The following is a 10880-nucleotide window of genomic DNA, read 5'->3' on the forward strand; positions in this document are numbered from 1 at the left end:
TGATTCAGGGAAGCAGGGTCTCTAACCCCATCCAGGACCTCCCTGGCCAAGAGCATCTCTGTTTCCAGCCATTGCACGCTGGCTTTGGGCCAGAGCTGAGACAGCCCAGCCTGAGGGAGTCCCTGGGCTGGCCCTGGTGGGGAGAGGAGCTGCTTTGCTGTGTTTGGATGGCTGTGGTGTGCTTGGAGAAGCTCTGAGTGCCCGGGCCCTGAGCTCTGTGCTGCTCCGCTGGTTTCAGAAAACCAAAGAGCCTCAGGCAAAAAGTTTCTCTGAATTACACAGACAGGACTGGCTGGAACCAGCACTGGTGTGGAGCCCGGCCACAGCCCAGGACGGCCCAGGGTGGGGTCTGAGTTTCATTTTGAGTTTAGTTAATTCATGGATAACTTTTTCTCGGGGCTTGCCAAATGATTCACAGTGGGGGGACTTGGAAGCACCAGCAAGAAGGGGAGGGCCTGGCAGTTTGCAGGGTCAGGAGGGGCTGCACTTAGGAGGAGCTGGAGATGAAGAAAAGGATGTGTTTTTCAACACACCATGAGACAGAGGTGGATGTGAGATAACCAAAGCAGCTTTGCATGGGAAGAAAATGCCAAGAAGAGGGGGAGCCAATTTGCTGTTTTGCAGCATCCTTGCTGCTCTTACTTGGCCTTCTGATGGTCACAGCAGGCTGAGAAAACTACTGCTGACATCATCTGAATGTTTTTAGGACCAGGAGCTATGAAGATGCTTTTGGGCCCCATAAGTGGGGTCATGATGACTGATAACAGCAATGCTATTCTTAAAGAAGTTTCACCTGAAGAATTGTCTTGCTTAGCATAGCCTCTGGATCTGGACAGGCAGCTGAGCTGAATAGAGTGGCTGGTCCTCATCTTTGTGAGCTTGGCTTTTAGGTCTGCTGTTCTTCCTTATAACATCTTCGAGCTGTTGCTTTTTGTGCTCATCTAAAGACAATGCAGTTGCCTTTTCCTGTTTGCCTCTAAATAAACACATTGTTTCAGGCTGAAAGTTAAAGTTTTTAACTTCTACTCTGGTCTTGCAAGGCCCCTCCCTGAGTACTGTGTCCAGCTCTGCAAGGCCCCCAGCACAAGGAAGACCCATTGCAATGAGTCCAGAGGAGAGCCACTAAACTGGCTGCAGGATTGGAACATGTCTCAATGAAGATAGGCTGAGAAAACTGGTGCTGTTCAGCTTGGAGAAGGTTCCAGGGAGACCTTAGAGCACTTTACAGTACCTAAAGGGAGCCCACAAGAGAGTTGGAGAGGGACTTTTCACAAGGACATGTAGTGGGGGCACAAGGGGGAATGGCCCTAAGCTGAAGGAAGGCATATTTAGATTAGCTATTAGGAGAACATTCTTACCCATGATGGTGGTGAGGCACTGGAACGGGTTGCCCAGAGAGGCTGTGGATGTCAAATCCATGAAGTGTTTAAGGCCAGGCTGGATGAGGCCTTGAGTAACCGTAACCAGTGGAAGGTGTCTCTGCCATGGCAGGGGGTTGTAACAAGATGATCTTTAACATCCCATCCAACACAAGCCATCCTATATTTTTGTGATCCCCCCCAGCTCCTCTGGCTTGTCTCCCAGCAGCCCAGACCTGCTGGCATGTGAAGAAACCCCACAAAAAGGCAAGAGCTGAGCAATGAGCTGGAGCCAGCCTCTCTCCTCCTGTTTGGTTTGGCCAGGCAGGACAGCTGCCTGGCAGCCTGCAGCAAGCGCCTGCCTGCTGTGGGGCAGGCATTTCATGAAGTGAGGTCTTCCCAAGCATCCTTCTGGGCAAGAGCCTATTTTTTACCCTGAAGGCTGAGGCCAGCATGAGCCCTCACCAACTTGCTCGTGTTAGACACAGGGTGGTGGAAAAATGACCACAAATGCATCCTTGCCTTAGTGTTAACAATAGCAAAATCTTGCTTTCCCACCTTAATCCCTCACTTGCTTTCTCTTTCTACCTTTCTCAGGCGGGTTTTTAATGTTTAGTAAAGCTGGCTGTCCTCACAGCAGGGTTTTGACACACTGCTCTCATTTGACAGACATATTTAGGTTTGTCCCCTCCCTGTCAGGACCTGCTTGCCTTTGAGCTCTCCGCCTCTCTGGTTACTGCAGTTGTCACTTTTGGAAGCGGCTGGGCTGGACTGACAGCTCCGCTTGCCCCAGAAAAGCAGCTGTGCAGCCACGACCTCTATTTCCTATTGACTTGCTCAGCTGCACTTGCAAAATAAATTCTGTATTTTCCCTGAGCATGGTTTCCTCCTCCTGACGGATTTTACTTTTTTTTTAAACAGTGATGTCATGGCTTTTCCGGGCAGTTCAGCTGAAGTGATAGCAATGCTCGGTCACAGGCCTGCAGGCATCTGGCACGGATGGTGTTTGGAGAGGCGAGGGAGCCCTCACACACAGAGCTGCCCTACACCCGCTTTATGCCTGCTTTATACGCACCAGCGCTGAACTGCCCGGCCCTGCCCGTGTCCGTGCTGCTGGCTTGTTCGCCCTTGGAAAACCCGGCTTCAGAGACAGGCCGGCATTCAGAGGGAAGGTCACCACCGAGCCTATGGAATGGCTGGTTGCCAGGAAGGCCCAGCATGGAAATAGGGATTCAAACTCCAGGGGAGTGAGCAGGGCGAGGGGAGGGGATGCTCTATTTCTTTTGGCAGCGCTGATGGACGACCCCCGGGCCGGGGCCGGGGCCGGGGCCGGGGCCGGGGCCGGGGCCGGGGCCGGGGCCGGGGCGCTCCGCTGCATTCTGCCGAGTCTCCACAAGAGGGCAGTGGAAGACGGAGTTTAAGCACGCAATCCTGGAATTATGGAGCAGTTTGGGTAGGAAGGGACTTAAAAGGTCATCCAATTCCAACCGGGGACAGGGATACTTTCCACAAGATCGGCTTCCTCAAAGTCTCATCCATGCCGCTTTTCCAGGTGTGGAGCATCCTCAGCTTCTCTAGGTTACCCATTCCTCACCACCCTCGCAGTAAAGAGTGACTTCCTTATATCTAACCTAAATTGTCCCTATTTCAGTTTAAAGCCATTCCCCTTTGTCCTGTCCCTGCACATCCTTGTAAAAAGTCCTTCGCCGACTTTCTATAATCCTGTTTAGGTACTGGAAGGTGCTATAAGGTCTCCCCAGAGCCTTTTCCAGGCTGAACAGAAATGGTGATAATAGAGGAGAGTTATATACAGAGATAAAGCAGAGATAATTATTTCTTGATTTTATGTGCTCATCCATCTGTACTCATCATCTCTTTCCTTGCGCTAATAATTTGTCACAGCTCAGGCCAGCATCTCTTTGTATGGTCCCAAACACAGCCCTGACTCCTGTCAGCCACTGCAGTAGTACAGGTATTTAACTCCCATACTATACCTGGTATATAACTCTTAGGTCAGCCTGTTCAGCTTTGTTTCTGCACATGTTTGTGTTGGTCTTTACCTTGTCTTTACCATGTCTTTCCCTTCCCCTTTCTCTTCCCTCTCCCTTTCCCCTTTCCCTTCAAGGCAGCTGCTATCAGCCCGATGGATGCCATGGGAGTATCCTAGATGGCTGAGACTGGGAATAAATCTCAGGTAGCAGCATCAGAAATCCTAAACTCAACTCAGGCTCTTAGACAGAGACATTTCAAAAATTAGGTACTAGAATTCCAGCTCTGTGAACCTCCACAGCCTGACTGCCTTTCTTCTTTGCTACTGGAGCAGAAATCCCAGAGGCTTGTAATTGATGGAGAGGCAAATTCTTTTGGATCTGTGCCCAAGTTTTACTATAAAAACAGAAACCTCTCAGGGCTGTTGTAAGTCTGCGTACAAGCTCAACATTGCTGCTGTCTCTGTGCCCCATTCCAGCGGTACATGGTACCATTCAGCCAGAGGCTCTCTCCCTTATTGAGCTCTTGGTTTTTATTATCACTCTGGCAATGACTGACTACCCTTTCTCCCCTCATCTGGATCTCCCGGGGCAGGAACCTGCTCTATTAGATTTCCAGCAAGTTGCTAGAGCTGTAGCAGCTTCCTCACTGCCCCACAGCACGAGCTGCAAGTCCAGAGGCAGTGTGGGGAATGCCCCCGCCCTGGCTCCCAGATCACCGCTCAGCCCTATCAGCCTGAGCGCTAGAATATAAAGAAAAGCGGTATTCCCTGCTGGCAGGGTAGTGATCCAGGGCAGAGCTGTCCTGCTCGTGGAAGCAGAGCTGAGAGTGTGGAGATTGTTCCGTAGGTGACAGCGAGGGAGATAAGGTGCGATGGGAGCCGGGCTGGCGGCTGCGGTGACAGCAGAGGGCACGCTTCGCTGCCGAGTGCACAGCCTGGGCACCCAGACCCGGGCACTGCTGGACTGCTCTGGGTCCCTGGAGCAAGCTGCAAGCGTGGGGGTAAGGAAGCAGTCATAGGAATTCAGAGCAATTCAATCGTCTGCAAAGCCACATGCCCTGCAGCGCTGCGGCAGAAAGAAAGGAACAGAATTGCCTTCGCCACAGCCGAGCTGATGATGGATTTATCTGGCTGGAGAATGAATGCAAAAATATTCCGAGCACACTGATCCCATAGAGGAGCTGGGGGAAGGGAAACTGATAAATCAATCTGCAACTCACTTGCTGATCCATGACTGCACCAGTCATGAGAACATCCAGAGGTCTGCCCTTACCCCTTCTCCAGGAGTCCTCTACGGGAGACAGTCCAATCTTGTATGGAGCAGATGGACTTCCTTCCTCCACTCCCATGTTGCTGGTTCCTTCAGGTCAGAACAAGGTGGCTTTCTGAACCAAAGCACATGGTCTTTTTTCTTTAGATTTTCCTTGAAAAGAAACAAAATTTTTTCAGAAGGAGAACATCAGAGGGATTCTCACAAATATTACCTGAGAACTTTAGTCCATTCAACACTGTATCTGTCAACAAGGCTCAGATCCCATGGGAGTTCAGTTTCTCTCCTTTAAACAGGCTGAGATATTTCTAGGGGAACAGTCCCATCAAAGCTTTGTCTCTGGTCTTGCCTCACCAGCCTCACAACCTCAGCTGAATCCCAAAAAGGTAAAATCCCAATAAGGTGGATATCAGAGCCTTTCTGAGGCTGCTCTGGCTCAGGAGCTTAGTCATGTCCTGATGGAGGGCATGACCATAGAGAAGAAACCAACCACACTTTCCTCAGGTGAGCTTCTGAAATTCAATAGGACAAATCCAAGACACTTCCATGTGGTCACCATTCCCCTGTTGCTGGGGAACACTGATGGAATTCCTCCAGCCACCCTCAGGCAGAGGGGGGAAGAGAGGGATGGCCATCCAGCTCCAGTGCTGCACAGAGAGATGGGGTCAGAACCAACCTCATCTTCTAAGTCTTGTCCCCATGTGCCTGGAAAAGCCATAGTAGCCAGTGAACATCCAAGCCAGGAATTCCCAGTGCATCAGTCAGATGGTCTGTGCTAACCTGGAACTGGACTGTCAGGAGCAAAACTCTAACAAAATTTCTCCAACCCAAAGTCCCATAGGGCAGTATTGCTCTGTGGCTCGATGCCCTGCACTGCCAGGTGGTCAGGGAGGTTGGCAGGGCAGGACTGAGCTGGGTAAATGCAAAAATATAAAACAAGATGTGGGTGAAGACAGGGAAGGAATAGTTCTGGTCTGAACATCTTTAATAGAGCTGCGCTCATGCACACAGAGGTTCTGTGGGTACCTGGGGAAGAGCAAGGTGCCAAGCAGCCTGGTTTTGGGCAGGACATCAAGAATGGCCTCTCAAAACCCCTTAGGAATCAAGTCTGGTATTTTCCCCCATTTGATGGCAGCAGGACCATACCAACTTCCTGAAACCATCCCTGCCAGCCCACATGGGCCCCATCCATCTCCAGCTGAGCTATGCAACTCTGCACAATCCCATTAGGTGTGTCTAAGTCCTGCTGGCCCCACAGGAAGTAATCAGGAAATGAGAAGAAGGGGAACTCATCAATGAGGTTGTTCCTGCACTGCGCCAGCTCCTACAGCACTCATCTCCATGTTGGTGTCCAGGTGGGTCCAAAGGGTGATGAAATGTGGCAGAGCTCTCCACCCTATGCAGCAGTCCAAGGCTGCACTCCAGACCATTGCAGTACCCTAAGAAGTACAGATGTTGAACCGATCCCTCTGGTACTTCAGGGCAGATCCATCACTGTGGAAGCCAAAGGAGGATGGTAGCTCTGGAGTGAGGGGAGCTCCCAGTGTCCCCATCCCCTTGGGGTGACATACTGAATGACAGAAGGGGTGCCAGCCCTGAGAGCTGCCTGCTTTTCATTGGCAGGGGATGTTAGGTAACAGCTTCCAGTAAGCCGCAGGGGAGTCTGAAATAACCCAGTGTTGTCTCCCATTCCCATCTCTGCTCCTCTCCAATGTGGAACCCATGCAGGCTGCACTGCCCCGGGCTGTGGGAGCTGGGATGAGCTGGTGCAGAGTTGGAGCCTTCTGCAAAGCTAGCCCAGGCTTGCACTGCAGTGTGGCACAGCTGGGCTGGGCTGTGCCAAGCAGGAGAGCCTGGGGGGTACAATTCTCAGTGCAGGTAGAATAGGAGAGCCGAGCTTGCTGCTACTGACACATCTAGAAAAGTGGCAAAATTATAGTTGCTGAGAAAATCCTTTCCCAGGAAACCTCTCTTGAAGGCAGGCAAGAGATCCAGGATAGGTTTGGTGCCCTGGCATCTGCTGCCTTGGCCATTTGCCACGCCCAAGACTGGCTCTGCTTTGCCCACAGGAGGAGAGAGATGCTGGTCCAGCTGCTAACACAGGATCTTGGTGGAGAGAAAAGCTCTGACAGTCACAGCCCTTAGGGACAGTCTGCTCTTTTGGGTCCAATCACTTCCCTTGGCCTTGGTAGGAGGCTGTGTCCTGTGCCCAAAACAAGGGAATTTGTCTAAGCCAGAGCAGGGGATAATTCTTCTCTATCCATTTCCCCATAGCAAGACCAATGCTAGAAGACAGACAGGGTCCCAGGAGCACAGAGCTTGGCCTGTCCACATCAGGCAGATGGGGAAAAACTGGCTATAAATGCAGCACAAGTAAACCCAACCCTCAGGGTCTCATGGGCTACAAATGAAGGCTTATTCTCTCATGATTTTCATTAATTTTGCTCCACAATTTGGGAAAGATGAAGAGGATGAAAGCTATGTGAGGCTGCAGAGCAGCACTGCACAAAGGAATGGAAGCACCATCCAGAGAGGGCAGTCGCCGTGCAGTCCAAAGTTCTGCCTGGTCTGGAAGCAGCAACCAGCACCAATCCATCATGTTGGACTGTGAAACAGAGCAGGAACACTTTGTTTCACGTTTCACACTCCCTGGTCAGCTTCAACAAACCCAGACAGCAGCAGGGTTGAAAGTGGGGCAGGGGATGCACATTAATTCATCATGAAAACAAAATGTCATTTTGAAGGCTTCTGGAGACCTTTTCACAGTACTTGAATTCTTGTCCCCTCAAGTCTTTGACTTTTCTCAGCTGGAAATTGAGATAGGAGAGATTCTGATACTCCTTTTTTAACAACAGAGGCCCTTTCCAGCACATCCTGCTCTGCTCCTGCCAGCTGGGAGACAGCTGAGGAGGCTGATCCTTCAAGGGGTTTGAAGCAGCTTTTCCCATTGTGGGCATCAGCCATCTCACAGGGGAGGCCGGAGGAGTGGGGAAGACTGTCCCACCATCCCAGTGGGACAGGTGTATGCCAAGGGACCAGCATGTCCAGCGACCCTGAGATGGAGACAAGGCTGTGCCAGGGACCAGCACGCCCCGACCCAGGCACAGATTTGTGACCTCTTCCCGGAGCGGCACAGCCACGGCAGGAGCCGGGGCACTGTCCCCGGAGGCTCCCGCTGCCCCCGGAGCTGCCCGCGGGAGGGAGCCTGGGAACGGACCGGTGTCGGAGAGACCCACAGGGGCAGGGGAGGCAAAAAGACCCCCAAGGGCACCTCAGCACTCCCACCCCCTGCAGGAGCCGGAGGCAATCGCCCTTCAGGGGACCCTTTGCGGCTCCCCGGATTCTGGAGCCGTTTCTCACCGACGGGGCGGGACCCGGCTCCAGGGCGAGGGGCTTCACCCTCCGGCGCTGGGTCAGAGCCGCGGGTGGGCGGTGACCGCCGGGACCCCCCACCGCCGCTCCGGTGGGCTTGAGACCGGGCAGGAGGGAGCAGACGAGCAGGGTCGGGAGCTCTGAAAGAGCGGTGATTTGGGGACGGGGACTCGGGGCGGCCAGAGGGGAGGGGAGCTCAGGGGGAACCGTGGAGGCTTGGCCGGCGCCGGGCAGAGCGGAGCATCCCCGATCCCGTTCCCCCCCCCCCCGTCCCAGAGACCCACCCCCGGCGGCGTGGGGCGAGGGGGGCGCCCCCGCCTTGACGTCAGGAGAAGGGTTTATAAAGGCGGCGGGCGGCGAGGAGATCCCCAACGCCGGAGCCGAGCCGCAGCGGAGTCGTCAGCGCCTCCCGCCGCCGCCTCCCGCCCCCGACCCGCCAGCGAGATGCTGTCGTGCCGCCTCCAGTGCGCCCTGGCCCTGCTCTCCATCGCCCTGGCCCTCGGTACCGTCTCGGCCGCCCCGTCGGACCCGCGGCTCCGGCAGTTCCTGCAGAAGTCGCTGGCCGCCGCCGCCGGGAAGCAGGTGAGAGCCCCGCGACGGGGCGGACACCGCGGGTACCCCTCGGGCGCCCCGACGGCCGCGCTGCAGGCTCCCGCTTCTACAGAGACCCGATTCCCCTCTGCAGAGCCTCCGCTCCCTGTCACAGCCCCCGGCACCCCTGCTGCAGATCCCTCCCGTTCCTCGCCAGACTTCCCCAATGTCCCTGTTTCAGACGGCCGGTTCCTGGCTGCAGACCCCTCTTTCCCCGCAGATCCCCCGGTTCCCCGCCGGGGCTGAGCCATCGACAGGTTGGGCAGCTGGTGCTGGGAGGTGAGACAGTCCAGCTGGGTGCTGGTGGTCAGTAAGAAGCAGGCACTGCTGGAGCACAGGGCAGAGCTCCTGGTAAAGCTCCCAAGGGTTTCTCTGGGTCGCAGAATGAAGGCAGCTTTCCCAGAGCACAGAACAATGGTCTTATCCACGCTGGGTGACAGCCGAGGCTTGGAGGGACTAGAAGAAAAAGAAGTCCTAGCGATATGGTGACCAATTCAACCTCCCCTGCCAGCTCACCCAAAGACTTTTCCCATGTCACTTTAGCAGCAGGCTCATGGCATCCTTGCTGAGTGCTGGAGCCATGGGAAGAGAAGGTAAAGTCCATTCCCTGTCATGGACAGAACAGCAGTTTGTTCCCCACACCAGGTAGATGTCTTAGACACAACTGCTGCATAGCAGCTGCCGGGCTGGGCTCTTTAGAAAGCCAGGGCTCCTCTTGTCCTCCTGCATCCTGAATGTCTCTAACCTGGCCACAGAGAAGTCTTAGAGGAACGGAGTGGTGAGCCCCCAGAAATCAAGGAGTAATTGTGGTCTATCTCTGTTTCCCTTTCTGTCTTTTGTCCCCAAGGAACTGGCCAAGTACTTTTTGGCAGAACTGCTTTCAGAGCCAAGTCAGACAGAAAATGAAGCCCTGGAGTCTGAGGACTTGTCCCGAGGGGCTGAGCAGGATGAAGTGAGACTGGAGCTGGAGCGCTCGGCTAACTCAAATCCCGCTCTGGCACCCCGGGAACGCAAAGCAGGCTGCAAGAACTTCTTCTGGAAAACTTTCACATCCTGTTAGCTTTTGAAACCCACCTCTCCTCCCCATCCATCCCTGCCCTGCCCTGAGCAGAACCTTCACCACAAGAGGCGAAGACTGTAAATACACAATCCACAGTTATGGTGAAATTAAACAAACAAGAAAAATTTGAGTTTGATTTCCACTTGTTTTAATAAAACTTTCTGTTCCAATTGTACATGATTTGCTTGAGTTGTGATTTCTGACTAGTTCTTTGATGACATGCACTCTGCAACTCTTTCAAATGTACTATTTTTAATTCTCTGTTGCAATAAAATTTATGTTTCAAACGGTGATGCTGAGGCTCGGTGGTCAATGAGAAAACTGAGGTTACCTCTCAGGCTGCTCATCTTCAGAACGCTGCCTGTCTCAGGGGAGCCAACCCCATCCACATCCACACGTATGCACACACACAGTGTATCATAATGGGATCTTTTTTCTGTGGTCTTACTACAAGAACTAGAGCCACAGTGATATTTTAGATATCAAATCCACAGCGCTTGGTGCTTCAAGTCGGTCTGGAGGATTTACACCCATCACCAGAGGGATCAGTAAAAATCTCGGCTGTGTATTTCGAGTGATGGGGATACTAAAAGTAGTTCATGGTACAAGTTTACACCACACATTTCATTCCCTCCTCAGACACAGGCACTAAAAGGTTTCCCTACCTGGCATATTTTACACCTTGCAGCATTCCTGATAAACTCTGTTCCTGGGATTCCTTCGGAAAGTTTTTCTTTGTTCTGCCGTGCAGGGGGCGGTTTCCCATCCCTGTAAAGCTGAGATGTTAACCCCATGACACCAGCCCCTCTCCATCTAATGAACTGGTCAAAGCAGTTTTTCTACCCACTTCATCATCTTGAAAGGCATATTGAAGTGTTCAGGAGTGTAGGAGATAGCATTGTGAGAAAAACGTTATTTTCTCAATGAAAGGCAAATTTTTCATGCTTTTGCACAGTCTCAGCTTTCTGGCTGTGATGGTTTGTGCCACACACAGGTGAATTGGAGCCGTAGAGCAAACATTCTGCACAGGGGACAGGTGGCACTTTGATGAGAAATTCATCATTCAGGATTAAAAGTAAGTATTTTGTAGCCATCACATGTGAAAGAAGGATGAAAAATGGGGAATTTTAGAGATGTTCATGTGTGGAGGGTTCAGCATGACTCCAGTGAAGGTGGATTCCCCAGCTGAAGGCTTGTTAAGTTGCCTCTGGTCTGTGCTGAGTGTTGCTCTCTGTGGAG

General features: G+C 52.8%; 1 protein-coding gene across 1 annotated transcript; it reads left to right on the plus strand.

The window, feature by feature from the left end:
- The first annotated feature begins 8370 nt into the window (after window positions 1-8370).
- SST (somatostatin) lies at window positions 8371-9934 on the plus strand. Its single transcript, XM_059854890.1, has 2 exons — window positions 8371-8572; window positions 9429-9934. Exons 1-2 carry the CDS (start codon window positions 8435-8437, stop codon window positions 9639-9641), a joined length of 351 nt encoding a protein of 116 aa, XP_059710873.1. The 5' UTR covers window positions 8371-8434; the 3' UTR covers window positions 9642-9934.
- The last annotated feature ends 946 nt before the right edge of the window (window positions 9935-10880 follow it).

The sequence above is a fragment of the Haemorhous mexicanus genome, chromosome 10 (assembly GCF_027477595.1).
Source record: "Haemorhous mexicanus isolate bHaeMex1 chromosome 10, bHaeMex1.pri, whole genome shotgun sequence".
Lineage (NCBI taxonomy): Eukaryota > Metazoa > Chordata > Aves > Passeriformes > Fringillidae > Haemorhous > Haemorhous mexicanus.